Below are 18,563 nucleotides of genomic sequence, written 5' to 3'. Positions count from 1 at the left end.
TACCCGACCATCTCTAACTTGGACGTGCAGGAGGTTTTGGAAACCGTGTCATGTTACCCATATTCAATACTGTCATGTTGAAATTGTCGCAAATATTATATATTAAAGATGATCTGCTATCATTGTAAACGGAACCCCACATCATTCCGTGCGAATTGAAATCTCCTAAAATCAATGACATTAAGGTTACCAATGTCGAATTAACCGTTAGTTAAAAAAAAAGTTAGATACGCCTCTGTCCTGACCCATCCATTGAAGCATGCGTCGTATCAAAATTCTAGACACATATACCTACTCTACAGTTTGCGATATCAGTCTGTTATTTGGTGTCATCGTACGTGGAAAGAACCATGATTGAGTTGTATGTCGCTCTAGGCGTTTTGTGTGTTTGCCTGTTTTTCAAATGGTCCTGTAGTTACTGGCGCCGGGTAGGCAATATTGACGGTCCCCAACCGTTACCACTGTTCGGCAATGTCTTCGAACAAGTCACGGGCGGAAAACATTTCGGTGAGATTTATGAGGAAGTTTACCGGTAAGCACTTTGCTAAACCATCCAAATGTTTGATTTCGATTTACTGGAAAACTTTTTCTTTTTCAATCGTAGAACCTATCCAACTGCGACATGGGTTGGAGTTTATGAGCTCCTCAACAAACCCGCCATCGTGGTGCGGGATTTTGAATTGGTAAAGGATATTCTAGTCAGCAATGTTCGTCATTTCCACAGGAATTTATTCGACATCGATGAAACATTAGATCCTTTATTCGCTATGAATCCGTTCACTCAAACGGGCGAAAAGTGGAAGCAAACACGGTCTCAAGTGGCACCAATTTTTTCGACAACGAAAGTACGAGCGACGTTTCCTTATATTAAAAGTGTAGCGCAGAATTTATTGGACTACGTCGAGAAAACCCGAGAAACTTCGCCGGATTTTGAGGCTAAACAGGTAATTTCCTTTTCAACATGGAATGAGGCAAATAAATTGTTTTTTTTTCGGATGATTTTAGCTTTGCGCTATGTACACGATAGACGTGGTAGCTTGCTGTGTGTTTGGAATTAACGCCGAGTCCATTACGAATCCGGATTCTGAGTTTCGTCGTATGTGTCTGGAGGTGTTAAACCCGAGTTGGATGCGATATCTGTTTACTATATTCGCACCGAAATTAGCGCATCTTTTAAAAATAGCGTAAGTATTTCAAATTTCAAGTCGTGTTTTGGTTTAACCGTCATCGTTTTCAGCTTCGTTCCCAAGAATATCGATCAGTGGTTCCGGGGAGTCATCAACGAGGTCATGCGTCAACGGAAGGAAGATAAAAGTAAACGAGAAGATCTTTTTCAAGCAATGTACGATTCCTTGTCTAAAAACGGCACCGTTACGGTCCAGGATAATGAAATGGTCGGTCATTCTGTTACTTTTCTCACGGAAGGTTTCGAAACGTCTAGCATATTAATGAGCTACTTTCTGTATGAGGTAATAACAAACAACTGGTCACGTCAATTAACTGACTCAACCGCAAATATATTCTAGCTAGCTTCAAACCAATCCATTCAGGATCGAGTTTTGAATGAAATTGATTGCGTCCTGAAAGAGACGGACGGGGAAATCACCGACGAGGCCGTGCAGAAGCTCAACTACATGGAAAGAGCTATGCACGAAACGTTGAGAATGCATTCGGCAGTTTTCACTTTGTCGAAGATATGCACCACAGAATTCGAACTGCCGCCTCAGTATTCCACCGATAGGAAAAGTGTGTCGATCAAACCCGGAATGACAGCCATAATTCCCGTAAGTGCCATTCATTACGATCCGGAAATATTTCCCGATCCATACCGCTTTGAACCGGATCGCTTTTTGGAGGTAAACAAATCGACTCGCCATCGCTATTCGTTCCTAGGTTTCGGCGAAGGTCCGAGAATTTGTCTGGGTATGAAATTCGCATTGAGCCAAAGTAAGATTGGTCTCGCAACCTTGCTCGCTAAGTATCGAGTCGAATTGTCTGATAAACAACAACTACCGCTTGAGTTTGAGCGGAAATCATTTATGTTGACCCCAAAGTGCGGCATATGGATTAAATTTTCTGAACGCATGAATATAACTTCGGATGGAAACTAAAATGAGCACAGCCAACATTCAAGTTGTAATACGTTTTTGATAATCGAAACAACGTTCCTAAAACTAACTGGAAATATAAAGTCAATTTCTGGCAGAGTGAGGGTTAATGTTATTACACCGTACAAATATTACAAACACTCTAGAACTAAGGCGAATCTCCCGTCTTATGCTTCATCGGTGATTTTTTGTTGCTAATATTTTTCAAATTTTCCTTTTCATCCGAACTGGACGAATCGACCGAGATGACACTGGCACTGTCGTCGACGACTTCCGGTTCCTCCTCATCTTCTTCGGCGGCAGAGGACGAACCGGAAGCTGCACTAGCTTCATCGTCGGTTTCTTCGCCGCTATCTTCATCACTGTCGTCATCGTCGTCTGTGTCCTTTTTGTCCTCCATAATCATTTTGTATTCTTTGACGGTGATTTTCTTCGGTAAAATCTGCACCAGGAATTCCAGTGCTTCCTCCGATTCGACGTATGAGGCCAGGTGTTTGTAATCCAGATTCTTCATGCCCTTTTTGTGCGAGTTTTTAGCGACGTGTTCAATGAACATTTCCTGGAAAAGTTTGAAGAAGTTGACAATTCGGAAGGCATTTTAATGTTTCTGAAATAACTTACCGCAGCACGGCACATGAGAAACAGAGCATCCGGATTAATGGACCCAATGGAAGGAGAAGTTTTCATTACTGTTCGTATCCGACTAATAGGCAATTGTGTTAATTTTTCGTGATCCATTTTGATTCTTCGGGATTATTTGCTGCTAATACAATTATCAAACTAAAGTCTAATTGTTTATTTTCCTAAGATATGCAGCAGTTCAAATTTTAAAACTAAAAAAGGTACAAGTCCAAGCTAGCAAGCGTCCGGCTATGGCGCATTATTTACGTTAGCATTGAAAGAAACGTCAACGCGGTTGGTTTGTTTTGATTGGCAGTGCGTGACATAACGTTAGCAATTTCAATTGAAAAAAATGTACACTGATACAAATTTGCACTGTCGATTGATATGTAACTAGCACTTCAATTTAATATGCTCTTTCATTTCAATACATAACCAAAGCGATTGGTTTGAGGATTTCATGTAAAAATTCACTAAAATATAAGATTAGATTATTTTTCACTTAGCTTTGATGTGTTTTTCCTTTTTGATGTGATGTGTTTTGCTATTGAATCGAACTACATGTGTTAAACTCTTCATTTTATAGTGGAAATGAGTACAGCACAAATGTATGCGCAAAACACTTGATTCGGTCAACAGTTTTTCAATTGAAATCTATAAGGAAAATAATTTGTCATTCATATGAAATTCATATAGAATCTACAGGTTACGATACATCTTATCGTTTCCATGTGCATATCAGATAAATGTAGCATGATTTCCACTATCAACAGTTTTTACTCTCATTTGATGAGTTAAGTGTGAACTGAAACCGAATTTCAGAACTTGATTCTAAGTCGGGATTGGGAACCAAATTCTGGATGTAAGATCAGAAGCTTGATTCTAGATCTGGATTTGAATTTTGAAACTGAATTTTGGAACTGAAATCGAGCTTCAGATCAAAATTCAGCTCGAAAAGTCCTGTCCGAAATTTAAAAAAGTTTCAGAATTCTGAACCAGAAGTATCCAGGAACAGAGCTCAGATCCAAAATTATGTTGTATTTACAGAATTCAGTTCTAAACTGCATTCCAGAGTCCATGTTCTCAGTTCTAGACCTTGCATTCTGATCTAGAATTTGGTTCCAAAATTGAGTTCTACAATTCTAGAAATGTAACTAGATATTGAAGATTTTTGGATAATTTTTCGGACCTGGATTCTAGAACAAAGTTTCTTAGCTGAATTCTGGATAAAAACTAAAAGATCCTGGACCGGAATTCAGTTGCGGATCAGATTTCAGGTCCAGAGTTCAGTGCCGAACAAGAATCCGGATCTGGTATTCAGCTCCAAAATACAGGTTCAGTGATTAGATTAACAATTTAGAATTCAGTTTCAGAATCCAGTTACAGATGAGGGCACTCACCCCGGGCGCAACGTTTTAGGGAGGCGGCAAACCAATCCGCAGAACCTTTATTTTACTCGTCCAGGTCATCTTGGAGATGGAGTTGAATTTTTTTGTGCTCACTAAGTCAACGATTGGGGCCGCAAATGTTATTTTACCCCGGGCACCAAATTTTCTCGGTACGCCTCTATATAACATTTTAGATCCATGCACAAGCTATATGTTTCGCCCATAACCTTCAAATGATAAAACTCATACTTGGAGTTTAAGTGATGGAAGGCATTCTGCTAGCGATGTGATGGAAGACATTCTGCTAGCTGACTTGGATTTTGTGCATTCTTTGTTGGATTTGTTTGATCGTAAGTGTACTTTCTGTTGTGTATAGATGTTAGTTTTTGTGCAATCTTTTAGTTCAGTGTATAATTTGAAATTAGTTCACTTTCAAGAACTGTCAAAAGAGCTAAAATAAAGTTAGAAGATTTCGGATGCTGGGCATTCTCAGTTTGACCGTTAAACCGTATAGTTTAGTTTTTCCATCAAAATGTTCATTCCGAAAGCCTGCTGGAATACTTACCCCTTACCTGTTGCTGGACCTGTTGGAAGTTCTCGCTGGTATACTTACCTAACCCGCTCTTGGACCTTTGATGTTTCCTCCGGTTGAAAGCTGAATTTGAAAGATAAAGTTTTGTAAAGGTGAGTTGAAATCTTAAGAAACTAAAATAGATATTTAACAATGGCGACGAGGAAAAGCGAGTTCATTTGATAAAGCTTTTCTCTCTTTTACGGCCTCAGTTGCAAAAAAGAGTGTTGAAAAGTTACCGTTGTGGTATCGATTTTTCTCACTATTAAGCAAATGCTTTGAATCCAGGTTATCTGCAAATCATACGTTAAAGAGTAAAAAAATATACGTAAGTAGAGTAATACATTTTACAAATTGTTTTCGGGATAATAAAATATTTCGCCATTTTGTTCAGTGGCGTTGGTTTTGCATTGTTCTTTTATTTCAATAATTTGCATGACAATGGAACTATTGTAAAAACGATCATATTAAGAGTGTTTTTTTGTAGGTTTTGGATTTCGACAGTTCACATATATTTAAGAACGCCAAAGGGTGAATCAAATAACGGATCGACGATTGTCGAAGATACAAGAAAAGAGGAAATTTATATACATAATACGACGGCTAATTGGCTGGCGGCTGACAGCAGAAGGAAGTTTGGAAATGCAGCTGAAGTCACAATGGTAAGGGCACATCATACCACTCTATGGGTTGCCAACAGAGATGAATTCATGGGGCCGAACTTGGATCTGACGATTAAACTCTCAACTGGGAGTAGTGATGCAGAAGGCGATGAACGATTGTATGGATTCACGAACAAAACCATGGTGCTAATTAGGAAAATCGGACTTCGTTCTAAGGAGTCGGCGATTGTCGAACCAAGACGATCAATACCTTAGAATACGGCAAGGGCTGTAATCGGTAAGCTGATTTTAAAATATTCTTGGCAAAGGCAAATTTCATTTTTATAAAAGTAATTGATTTTTTCCGTGATAACAACTCGTTCTGAATTTGAGTTGTTAAAATAATTTTTCTTCTAAAAGGGGAAGAGCTGTTGTGTATAGATGTTAGTTTTTGTGCAATCTTTTAGTTCAGTGTATAATTTGAAATTAGTTCACTTTCAAGAACTGTCAAAAGAGCTAAAATAAAGTTAGAAGATTTCGGATGCTGGGCATTCTCAGTTTGACCGTTAAACCGTATAGTTTAGTTTTTCCATCAAAATGTTCATTCCGAAAGCCTGCTGGAATACTTACCCCTTACCTGTTGCTGGACCTGTTGGAAGTTCTCGCTGGTATACTTACCTAACCCGCTCTTGGACCTTTGATGTTTCCTCCGGTTGAAAGCTGAATTTGAAAGATAAAGTTTTGTAAAGGTGAGTTGAAATCTTAAGAAACTAAAATAGATATTTAACACTTTCAATACTCTTGTTATATTTACAATGAACCAATTTCTGTTGCAAATTGACATTGTTTAGTTGAAACTTTAAACTGTAGGGGATATTCAGGAACATTTCGAGCACTCTCGAGTAGTTCTTAAACTCTCAGAGAATAAAAGAATGTGTAGAAGATCAATGTCAACTAAGCTTCAATACCGAAACGGTGATTTATTCAATATTGGGAATACTAATGTGTGTGCCGATTATCAAAAGGATTGCGATTCAAACGTTATCAGCTAAGGTGAGATCATTTGATAATATTGACCTAATTTGATATTCAGTTCAATCGAGACACGGCCTTCCACTCGTCTATTAAAACTGTATCGCAAATTTAACTGCCCCTCACTGGTGATGTCAGAAAGAAAAATTCTCTCAATACTGGAAATAAAAGAAAATTTTTTTCCACAAGGAATAGTTTTTTAAGTACTTGAATCAGCCAGGCAATATACCAAACATTTTTGAGTCTTCTATTGGTCTGAAACAACTCATGCAGGAATATTTCTCTATAATGCTTCTAATCCTACGAGTATGATGATGTCCATGAACAGTACTCCACCTGTATCTAGCAAACTTCAACGTATTATTGATGGCCAAAACAGCACCGTATAACAAATTAAAACCTAAAAAACGTCAGTCGTGATAACATTAAACAACATTTGCATTTTATTATAACAAATCGAGGCATTTGAAGTGATTTTTCGATGATCAATCCTTAATTTAATACTTTTCGAATTATTACCGCCTATCCATTATGCTTCCTAAAAAAAGATTATTGCCTCTGTAACTCCCACCTTAATACAAAGAAATGTAATACGTATCTAGACATCTATAAGTCAATCAAATAAGGATGGATAGCGGTCAGGAATAGTTATATAAAATGCATAAAAACATTACTACAATGACTATTTTATACAAATCTTAATTTATTAACTCAACAACAAATACAATTTTTACAACTTATCGTATTTTAGAATCTTTTAAGCCATTTCCCAATTCATATACTTTATATGTTTGTCGAGTTCGAATTAGGTACGGGTCGAGTTCCGGTTCAAAAATTCGGATTTCAAGTATTCTAACCCGACTGTTCGATTTTATCTAGTTCGGGTTTGGAAGAAAAATTATTCTTCGGGTCGGGTACGGGTAAAACCTTTTTACTTTCGATTGGGAATGTTGGGGGAAGGGGAGGGGTCCAAGATCAAGAGAGTGCTACTCGACCATCTTTAATTTGCACCTGATAAGTCGTCAATATACACCTATTAATATGTTGGTCAACAAGAATGCTTTATTGGCCCGTTTTTTTAACCTGCACTTACGATATAATTTATCATTAGCAATCATCAAAATTAAACGAACGACTACCCAAATTGTTTGTTTATTTATATTGCGGTTCCTTAGCAACTAGTTCATAGCAACTAAACAGTGTTGCTCGAACAATAATGTTTTCATCATTAACGAGGGATCGCTCAATTTGTGGTAACTGATGGTAAATCGTTAACCGACATTTTTCAAGCCGATTCTCCTTCAGAGTGCCTGGTCGTATCGTCGCTTTCATTGTGTTCTAAAAGCATTCTACATAATTTATCTTCTAACGGGATGCTTAATGCTCACTCAGCAACCATGAAAATATTAAGTGACTTTCCAATGCATACACGGAGAAAAAACTATGGTACTATGGTAGGTTACTTCAACCGAATTTCTACATTGAAATTTGCACAAACATGTTTTTGATTTACTTTGACTGACTATGAACTTCGAAATAAACTGAAATACAAGGTTGTTTTTAGCTCCGATTTTAAGGTATTTTCAACAAATATTCGTTTGGAACAGCTATAATGGTGGTTGTTCCAGTTTAACAGTTGAAAACTCTTAGGTAAATTCAACCATACTTCACAACTTATTTCAAACAAAGTTTGGATTACACATACTGAGATTTTTTTCTAAAATGACCAACAAAATAGTGAGTGCAATCATCACTTCTTGTTGATTCAAAGAAAAAATTTGTTGTTCGAAGGAAATGAGAAGTTTTGAGGTAGAACGCTCTATTTTTGGTTAAGGGGAATGAAATGAATTTTATTTTTACGTTTATATTTTACACATAAATACATAGATCCAAGTTTTGTAATTACATAGTCGTAAATAAGAGGTCCCTTCTAAATTATGTAGATCTATAACATTACTATTATTATTTCATTCATTTGGCTTCTCCAATATATGTTTCCGCTCAGTCATTGCAATAACTGAACTTAGTTATGGCGACTTTACGTCAAACAACTAAAATGAATAAATCGTTATTACTATTATTGTATTCAATGTTACTTACTACTACTGATCTAGCTGTAGTGCTTATTTCACACGATTGCAAGTGTTTTTATTTTATATTTCTCGCAGAGCAGCAGAAGCGCATTATCGTCATTGAAAAATATTTCCGTTATTTTGAAAATATCAATGGTATCACTGCATATTGTACTACTTTCAAAAAACAATTCCCTGATTGATAAACACATTTGCACAGTTCAACTAACACTTTTTACAATATAAAATCACTTCAAAAACAATGGAAACTGAGATGACACGAAAACTAAACACAACCGAGAAGAAGCAAGCTAATGATAAAAGCAACCGAAGCAAACTGAAAAACTATTTTGTTTTGACTTAATCGTCAGGTTGGTATTCACCTAATCAAAAATTTAGGTTATTTATACTCAACACATATGTTGATTCAAAGTGATATATTATATTGAACTGATGTGATATGTGCATCATCCAACAAGCTGAATTTTGTTTGGGACAACTTCGAATATGATATAAAATAACCAATTTTTTTGGTGTAATCAAACATTTTCAATCTTACAACAATAATATTAAATGAGTTGAAATTTATTGTAATAATTATTTGGATCAATATGAATCTTTGGTTTGAAACAGATAATTTTTAATTTGACTCAATAAACATTCGACATTTAATGTCAACAATACAATTAGTTGTTTCAAACTAGGCCAATTCCTCTCTGTGTAGAATGATGTTCACGTCATTAAACCATTACGACAATATCAGTTAATAGTTATATGAGAATCACGTAGCTTCCACCTGACAAGAAATATTAATTTAAGTATTAAGTAAAATGCATGATATATGAACAATCCTATTCATTCAGTGGATGAAAATCATGTTTTCAGGTAAGATTACCACGATTTTTTTTAGTGTGCCTTAAAAAAAATTGAGTAACGCTCTACTGTCAGATGTTATCTGTCAATTCCAGATGTTCGTCAGCAACAGAAGTTATGAGGTGTTTACCTGAAAAGTATCAACGAAAGTTTCGCTTTCCTTCGGGTACAATTTTTTAACCGGAATTACAATTATGTTCATGTAGATATTGTCGGCCAATTTAAGTGTTTAGGTAACTCGTTGGTATAAAATTTCTCGCCAGACACCGCCAGCTTAAAAATGACGATCGAAGATCGAGTGATTGAACGCCTGAATAAGGAACTAGGTTCCGATATCGGAGCGCTAGCCAAAAGTGGCGACTTGGTACAGAGTTTGCGAACAGATTTGGATCGCTTTTCCAGGCGACTAACCCTGACGGATGAACAGTGTGCTCCGGAGCTGAAAAATGCACTGCAGTCCTGTTCGCAAAGATACACGGAACTGGAAGAAGCGGCAGACCATCTGGATTCGTTTGAAAAAACATTATCAGAAAAAATTACACGCCATCAGAAACTACTGGAGCAAATTGATGATAAGTTGGAACGGATAAACAAATTGCAAAATATGAAAGAGTATTTTATGATTTTGTTAGATATTCAAAACATTAGCCAAGGGTTGACGTCATCCATCAACGGAAAGGATGAAAACAAAATGATTAGTTTGTACGTTGCATTGAGTGGAAATTTGTCCAACAGCATACTGGATCGGTTGAGTGAGGTGGATGCTCCACATCTAAAAATGTTTGCAAGAAAAACTGCATTTTACTGGCATGATATATTGAAGGATAAATTCTCGAAAGAATTTGAAGCCGTTCTCAAAACGATAAAGTGGCCTAATCTGAATCAAACACTTGAATTGTTCAATCCCTCTAAGGAGAACCTAAACAAACTTGCTGTTCTAGGAGAATATTTGTTCGTTGTAAAGATTCCCGGCGATCAGAACTTGTTGAGCACAAAAATAACACCGTCGATCATCTGTCCTCCGTTTACTTCCCCGGTAGAACTTTTGGTGAAACCGTTTCGATTGCGTTTCATATTTCATTTCACCGGAAACAAGCAAACCAATCGTCTGGATAAACCGGAATGGTACCTGACGCAGATTCTATCCTGGGCCAAAGAGAATCATGTTTTTGTCGGTCAAAATTTTCAAACAGCAGCCCTCAAAGCCGGTGTTACAAATCACAACGTTCGGGTGAGAGTTCGTGTATCGCGTGGGTGTTTATAAAATTCTGCTTCGTTTTCAGTTGGAATTCGTTCGAGGGTTGGTACAGCTGGCTATCGAAAAGTTGGTGGATGACATCGATAGTATTTGTCAGGAGGAAGCTTTGTTCGCACATTTGATCGACGAAGTGCTCTCGTTCGAGCAGGAATTGAAAACCACCTTAGGCTATCCGGGTAGTTTTCCGAATGTCGTAGCAGTTTTGATTCAACCTAAATACCTAGTCAAGTGGATGGCCATCGAGAAGAAATTTACCACGGACAAGATGGACACAATGTTGAAAAGTGAGGACTCTTGGCAGTTTCTGGATCCGGCAAATTTGGACGATATGAAAATTCCCAGATGTGCAGATCAATTCATTCGGTAAAATTGAGCTCTGATTCATGGTTTTCATATTATAATTTGAGATGTTGTTTTTTTCTGGTAGGCTTCTGGATGCCATCAAAGAACGATACTGTGCCCTACCTCAACCTGGTCAGCAGTTGCAATTTTTGGACCTTCAGCTGGAGCTGATCGATAACTTTCGTCGTCGATTGGTTCAACTGCACAACAGTCCCGGTGCGGACAATGTGAGCTCCACCAAGATCCTAAACGCAATCAATTATATCACATCGGTTCTTCGAGAATGGGGTGAAAATGTACACTACCTTCATTTGCATGCCGCCTTGTACGGTCCCAATGCGGACGAGATTAGCTCTGTGTTCGATAAAATCATTGAAGAACTCGAGCATTGGCAGCGATCGTTGGTGAAGGATCTATCGGGGAGGGTAGTTGACGATGTAAAGTCGAAATCTCGCCCGTATCGGCATGACCAGTGGCCAACGATGAACCAGTTGGACACAAAGGAAACATTTATGCTTTCCGCAACGGCCAGCGGAATGTTCCAACAGTTGGTGAATAATTTGCACCAACTCGAGAGTCAACTGTCGGCGAATGTGTTCTCGATTGTGGTCCGATTGATTGCGTTGCAGTTGGATGAGTGGATGATTGACAATATGGTTATGAATACGAAGTTTTCCACCGGTGGCGCCTTGCAGTTTCAGTTCGACATGACGCGAAACATGTTTGCACTGTTCGGTCAGTATGCGCGGAAGCCCAGCTTGTTATTCAAAAGGTAGTGTGTACTTCTATAACCCTGTGATATCGTCAGCATTGACTAGAGTCCTTTCAGAATAAATGATGCTTGCTCGCTGTTGACGCTACCTCTTGGTTCGGCTATGCTTCTCCACGAGACACTGACGAAGGAGCAGTCCGACGAAGTGATTGCCAACATCACGAAGGAGTTGGGTCTGATGATACTGGGAAAATCTTCAACAATTTCGATACTGGAACGACGAAACGATATAGTTAATGTTTAGGTGTGTGTTCTTTGGGGGAATGTGCGGGATGTGATGCTTTAAGATTAAGGTCTATGTTAAAGATCGCAGTTTTTATTAACCGATTGAGCACAAAATTCGAACTGATCTTGGAAAGAAATTGCCTTTGTGTCCGTTTAAAGTTCTATCGTTCTCCGGCACTGGCATTTTGTGAAAAACGGTCTGTTGTTGAATATGTTGTTCTATTTGATTGGGAACGAAGATTCAAACGAAAGCGGCCGGGTAATGTTACAGACATCACTGGAGGATGTGAATACGAATGAAACTAGTATGCTTCTTCTTTTTTTCCGAATATAGATAATCGTTCGTCGTATAAGTTGATTGCGTGAATTTTACTACTTCTACGGCTTCGCTGCCTGAATTTTACTTATTGACGCGTGTAAAGTTTCATCCAAATCGTTACAAGTCTATTTTGACAAGGGACGCACGCAGCTGCCTGGGTTCGATTCCCAATCTCGCACATAGGATCAGAAAGTTGAATGTGCTTGAGGTTAAAAACTTTATAATCTTATATAAACTAAGATTTATCCGATGTTTACAACTGATGAGTACTTTTTATCACCAATTTATCTACATCAGAGCCTGAATTTCGACCATTCAAGAACTGAAACTAACTGCGAAGTCAGTTGCAAAAAGCAGAATCGTAATCCAGATCAAGAAATGTCTAAATATCTATGAATTTAGTTTAGTAGAATTCTCATTTCCGGATTCCTGGCTCTTATTTTAATTCTATACCTGCATAAAAATTCCGAACTTAAATAAGGGCATTAAATTCAGTTCCGAAATCTAGTTAAGAAACCTGTTCCAAACCGTTGTCCGTGTGCGAAAAAGGCAAGCATACACACTGAATTTTCCTCATTGTTTACAAAAGTTTGAGAAAACTAAATTTTTGAGTTATGTATGGTTATATAACACTGTTGAAAGTTTAACCAAAAATTGTTGATCATATTCCTGATGGCATGGAAAAAGAATTACTAAACAGATATTCAGGTGTTTTTGTTAAGACAATATTATTTTTTATTGTTAGATCTCGTTGTCACCCTTCTTCTAGGGGAAGAGGAGCTTTCATTTCCTTCTAGCGAAGATTGGAGGTCACTTTGTCCGTGGCTCATATCATTCATTGCTACATCGTTGGAGTTGTGAGTGGTTTCCGTTTCCTTGTTTTCATTGTTGATCGCAGTCTTGGGTTCATTGCTAGTTGCTCTAGATGCGCTTTGTACATTGTTTGCAGTTGATAGTTGGTGTGATGGTGAAAATGTTTTTGAAACAGAAGCACTGCATTCACTAGTTTCCGTTGTTGAGCGGTTGTACTTGTTTTTGTTTAAAGATATCATTTTCGCTGTTTCAGTGCAAGGTTTGCCGTAGTGTGCAGGTTGTTCACAAAACTGACATGTAACCAGTTGATTTCCACAAGTAATCAGCGTTTTACACGGATGTATCCCGTCTTGATCACAAATGATGTAAGATGGAATTGCTTTACGTAGTTGCATACGTACCACTCGCACGCCATTCCGGATACTCGGGAAAAAAACCGGCATACTTCCCTTTCGATGGAAAGAACTTCACCGTACTGTGACATGTTTTCCCGAACGAACCCATCGCTGGTCTGCGGGGGAAGGTCATGCACGCGTACTTCTATTGCATTGTCCACCATGTAAATAAGGAATTTTCTATTTAACACTAGCTGAATTACCCGGCGTTGCTCGGAAATGTTTCGTGAAGGCAAGGTCGAAGTTGTCCTGCTATACTCCGTTCATGTTCAGATTGCGAATGATCAGTGTCCGATCTCAGATCTCCAAATAATCATAATTTCCATGGTATTCTCCACAAATTGGGTCAGTTTTATATTTGAACGCTTTTGTTAGAAACATTTGAAACACCTTTCTCTCTATAAATACGTTCTTAGTAACCTTCGAGTTTCATATGTATATGTGCTTGTAACGTACTTCCGTACTTCCTCGTCACATTCGATCTACAATACCTTTGGCTTCCATGGCTATGAACACTTGCTACTCCCTCCTCTTTATAAAAATTTTTATGACATCATTAATTGCACAAAATTTTCCATCTGATAATGATTATTTTATAACGAAAGGCTGTTTAACATCATAACTACATTCGTACTATAGAATAACGTTTTTATATAGTTTATTTTACCAAGGCTTTAACCATTTTGGCTGTTCATCGGGGAGGTAAACTTATGGAATAACGATTCAGTTAATACAAATGTTTCTCAATTTACATGAAAAATGCACATTGATTGTGTGATTTCGTCAATTCAGATCAATGTTGAGAATACTTACTCTCCCTCCCTCTTGTGAATATTTTTGTGAATCTCACTTAGTTGCTAGACATGTTCGGGGCACTTATTCCACTCTCTCACCCTCAAAATAACCTTATCATATATTTTGATTTAGCTTCTTTTTTGTCAGTGAACTTACTACAGATTTCCTTCGTGATTACCCTGAGTAGTGTAGAAAGTATCTGTGCTTTTCAAAAAATATCGATTCCCACCTTTGGTACACGTGCCAAACTTGGTGGCGATTCGTTTAGTTTATTCGTAGTTATGCTGAGACTTAAATACACTCGCGTTCATAGGCAGAAAAGTTTATTTTCCCTTAGTTCTTTGAGTTTCCCGGCAAAATGGAACCAGATGCTTTGAAATTATTCAAAGAAAAATACGACCTTGAAATTGTTGCCACTCTCTTGTTTTATAAAAAATGGGAGATTAAATTTTATTTTTAAAAACCCCTCCTTCTAGTCTAAATCTCGATTCTCTTCAAATTTCGTCATCGACCCTCAGGACACTTGCTACACACTCTTCCCCCTGAAAATAAAGAGCAATGAGTATCTGTGCCAAATTTGATAGCAATCCGCTCAGTAGTTCCGGAGTAGCGCCGTTACAAACATTACACTCCATTTTTAGAGGCACTTACTACACCCTCTCTCCACAGAAAAAGTATCTTCAAAAAGTATCGATTCTCGTCAAATTAGATAGTTTTAATGACCACATTTGTTAAGGACACTTACTACGCTCCCTCCCCTCATGGAAATATCTCTGAAGAGAAAAAAGTACATGTACCAGGTTTAATAGCAATAGCTTAAGTAGTTTTGAAGTTATGCCATTACAAACATTACACCCCCCTTTTAAGGGCACTTGCTACATCCACCCCCCATATAGTCATATCTAAGGTATGCAAAATGGTTATACGGTCTTCAAAACGTATCGATTCTTGTCAAGTTATATGGATTTTTCCATGACCCCCCCCCCCCCCCCCTTGTTTATGACACTTGCTACGCTCCCTCCCATATAAATATACTCCCTGAACCATCTCTGAAATACAAGAAGTACCTGTGCCAAGTTTGGTGGTAATCCGTTCAGTAGTTCCGAAGTTATCGCGTTACAAACATACAAACTTACATCCGTTTTTATATATATAGATATAGATATAGACTAGCTGACCCGTCGAACTTCGTCTCTCCCAAAAATTATTTGTTCGAATTTATGTTTTCGGACAACAGAATTATCAAATGACTAAGTAGTTACCGTTTATCTCCATTATTTTTCTGATTACTTATCCCACAATCAACGGAATTCGACACACATTCGCTTTAGCTGAAAATAGCAATATTACCAAAAATTAATGTGAATATGTGAAATACTTCTGTTAAGAAAAAATTGAGCAAATGGACAGATTGTCATCCCATCCTTTGAGTCAATAAAGAATATCTCTCTAATGGCTTCAACAAAATAGATATAAGGTGTCACGCTTCCTCTTGCAGATATGATTCTTGGTTTCGGTAATGGATAAAAAAGCTCACTAACCAGAATTTTGTGTTGATAAACTTAACACATACATACAAATCATTCTGAACAGTCCGTTTTAAGGAATTACTCATACTTTAATGTTCACCCGACGCAACAGAATAAGCTTTGAAGCAGTTCCTTGTACAGTTTTTAAGCAGTGAGAAAGTTTTCTCAGAACTTGTTCTGTATATTCAAGTTGCCTAAAAGTGCCACGCGTACTTTAGGGCACTAATAAAGTGGATATTGTTCAGGTACCAGCCCCGTGCAAAGGGGGGGGGGGGCTAGGGGTTTTAACATCTACCCCCCCTCCCCCTCCCCTCTCTGCCCAATGGAAAATTTTTTAACATTAGGTTCCATGAAAAATAGAGTACCTATTATATAAAAGTGCAAATAACTTGACTTTTCCTTCGAATTTGTGCGTTTTCCCCACCCTTGAATCTCCACCCTCCTTGAACCTCCCCCCCTCTTGAACATGTGCCCCCCTTCTTTTGAACCCTCCCTTGAACCCTCTTTTGAAACCCCACACGGGCCTGTCAGGTACAGTGGAACTTTTGGTTGATTAGAGAGACGTCGCTTAAATTTTAATTTGATTTTGAACTTGCCAAATTGAACATTCTTCTCAGAACTTGAAATATTAAATGGCAGTATAAATCCATCATGATAATCATATTGAACATTCTATCTATATCTAATGGCCACTTATTATGTGCGCTAAATCATTAGAAAGCAAGAAAAATGTGTCAGTTTGACATTAGCGCTTCTATAGAACAATCTTTCCATTGATTTAATCAAACATTTTCTGATTTGCGCTCAAGATGACCAATATTATTTATCTAACTCCATTACATACAAGCAATAAACTGGTAAACGATATCAGGACTTTTTCTCCTGTCTGCAGCGGTTTTCTAGAACAGTCATATGCATTCCGTTATTGTGTCATTTGGCAAGCAATAATTTTGATATCCAATTAAGCACGTGGCTCGAAATGACAAATAACATGAATCAAGTAGGCATGTGATATCTCCACACAAAACATCTCGTTGCGCGCCAAACAATTTGTTCAACGATCTAGTATTCTTTTCTACGACGGCCTAACACTTATGCAACACGTTGCGCGCCAAACATCAATCGTAGATCTAGCAATCATTGACGACTTTTTCAGTGGAAAATTCCATTGTCCATTCAAACCAACTTTATGGATTTTTCCCAATTTTCCGGCAAATTTTCCAATTTTTTTTGATGTACGAACCCGGTAGGGGGAGGACGGGTATAGCGTGATGGGATAGTCGATGCCTTTCACGCAGCCCGCCTGGGTTCGATTCCCAACCCCGCACATAGGGTCAGAAAGATTTTCTGGTCCGAAGAGGCGAATGATCAAGATGTTAAAGCCTCTATAATTAAAACAAAAAACAAAAAAAAAACCCGGTAGGGGTAGAAACTGATCAAACAAAAAAAAAAAGAATCATGTAAAACCGTCCATCCGTTCTTATATATATATATATATATATATATATATATATATATATATATATATATATATATATATATATATATATATATATATATATATATATATATAATTTAAAATATCTACCCTCGCAAAGGGGTTTTTAAAAAGAGAGAACACTTTTCACTTCTAAGGTTAAACTGAAACTAAACTTTATTTTTGTTCTAACTTTACTCTAAGCCTAACCTAGCTAGCTGCCGATCGTGAGAACCCTGTCGATTTACTATTCCCTAGCGCCGGTAACGCGATACAAGATTTGTTTACCGTGTACGTGACTGATGCTGGGGCGACGATTGTTGTTGATGCTGCGGTCTTCATTCTGTGGGAATCTCGATCGTCTGCTATTGGTGACGTTCTTGGGAAACGCTGGCTGTTAACTCCTCCATCCCTTAAAGAAGCACGACCCGTGCGTTCGACTAATGCTGTTGAAGATATTTTGGTTTTATGATAAACGATGCCTAGAATTGTTGTAATCAGGATAACTGCGCATATGAAGGAACCAATTGATAAATGTTGTTTCAATTCCAAAGATTGAAGGTTCTTCCTGTTTTCGATATGTAGGTCATGTAACTGGGTTATGTTGACGTATTTTTCCAAATGTGTTTCTGCGATTTGGTTTGACCTTAGAGGTGCGATAATAGGGTGACGGAATTGAATTTCATAGTTTTCGAATAATTTGTTTCCAATAATGATGGTACAATTGTGGAATGAGACGAGAAAAATGCCTTTCAATTCTTTTTGATTAATTCCACACGTGCTGCTCAATGTAATTTTGTTGGTGAGCGCTTTGACTATTATGGTACCAGGTGCGGGTAATTCATATTCGATGGTTTGTGGCAATTCTGAGAAGGGACATTTTCCGTTCAAACCTCTAATCAATGGTGCGATGCAATCATCTGCACTGATGTTTGTCAATAGTTCTCGTTTACAGATAGTAATTTTGGGCGTTTCTTGGCATCCTGTAGAAACGGCTAACGTCTCGTTTACATGTTTGAAGATTACTTTGTGGTCAATGTTCACTGTTTTGTTGTTCACAGGTAGCGGTAATAAAAGCATTTTGTCAAACACAATAGGCTGTACGTTAGGGATATTGATGCTGATAATGATGTTATCTCCTTGATAAAACGCTGTAGTTGTCAGGTACACGCAAACTTCGTCTAAACTATCAATCTTGAATCCTTGCTTGGTTAGCTTTGCTGCTATGACCTCTAGTTCACTATTTGATAAAATTTGTTTGTTTATTATGTTGACCTTGACGAGTGATAAGCTATTTTCTATAGAATGTAATGAGTTTAAGAGCATATCTAATTGAAATAAGATTGAAATTTTAGTGGATTCAGTTATGAT

General features: G+C 37.7%; 2 protein-coding genes across 2 annotated transcripts; one reads left to right on the top strand and one right to left on the bottom strand.

Annotated features, from left to right (window-relative positions):
- Positions 1-2,128: 2,128 nt before the first annotated feature.
- Positions 2,129-2,991, bottom strand: LOC131435005 (chromatin accessibility complex protein 1). Its single transcript, XM_058602445.1, has 2 exons — positions 2,730-2,991; positions 2,129-2,667 (listed from the first exon to the last, which is right to left on the bottom strand). The coding sequence occupies exons 1-2, from the start codon at positions 2,844-2,846 to the stop codon at positions 2,257-2,259; spliced, it is 528 nt and encodes a 175-aa protein (XP_058458428.1). The 5' UTR covers positions 2,847-2,991; the 3' UTR covers positions 2,129-2,256.
- Positions 2,992-9,367: 6,376 nt separating this feature from the next.
- On the top strand, positions 9,368-11,966 carry LOC131437559 (RINT1-like protein). Its single transcript, XM_058606985.1, has 4 exons — positions 9,368-10,498; positions 10,551-10,888; positions 10,953-11,639; positions 11,697-11,966. Exons 1-4 carry the CDS (start codon positions 9,548-9,550, stop codon positions 11,881-11,883), a joined length of 2,163 nt encoding a protein of 720 aa, XP_058462968.1. The 5' UTR covers positions 9,368-9,547; the 3' UTR covers positions 11,884-11,966.
- Positions 11,967-18,563: the final 6,597 nt, after the last annotated feature.

This window comes from Malaya genurostris, chromosome 3 (assembly GCF_030247185.1).
Source record: "Malaya genurostris strain Urasoe2022 chromosome 3, Malgen_1.1, whole genome shotgun sequence".
NCBI classification, from domain to species: domain Eukaryota; kingdom Metazoa; phylum Arthropoda; class Insecta; order Diptera; family Culicidae; genus Malaya; species Malaya genurostris.
This window is presented reverse-complemented; position numbering and strand designations above follow the sequence as displayed.

What these genes read in the sequence shown, in the direction of transcription:
- LOC131437559 (XM_058606985.1), top strand. Translation starts at nt 9,548, where the DNA reads ATGACGATCGAAGATCGAGTGATTGAACGCCTGAATAAGGAACTAGGT. An exon ending in TGTGCAGATCAATTCATTCG is followed by an intron (nt 10,889 to 10,952) that starts GTAAAATTGAGC and finishes TTTTTCTGGTAG; the next exon opens with GCTTCTGGATGCCATCAAAG. An exon ending in CCCAGCTTGTTATTCAAAAG is followed by an intron (nt 11,640 to 11,696) that starts GTAGTGTGTACT and finishes GAGTCCTTTCAG; the next exon opens with AATAAATGATGCTTGCTCGC.
- LOC131435005 (XM_058602445.1), bottom strand. Translation starts at nt 2,846, where the DNA reads ATGGATCACGAAAAATTAACACAATTGCCTATTAGTCGGATACGAACA. An exon ending in TTCTCATGTGCCGTGCTGCG is followed by an intron (nt 2,668 to 2,729) that starts GTAAGTTATTTC and finishes AAACTTTTCCAG; the next exon opens with GAAATGTTCATTGAACACGT.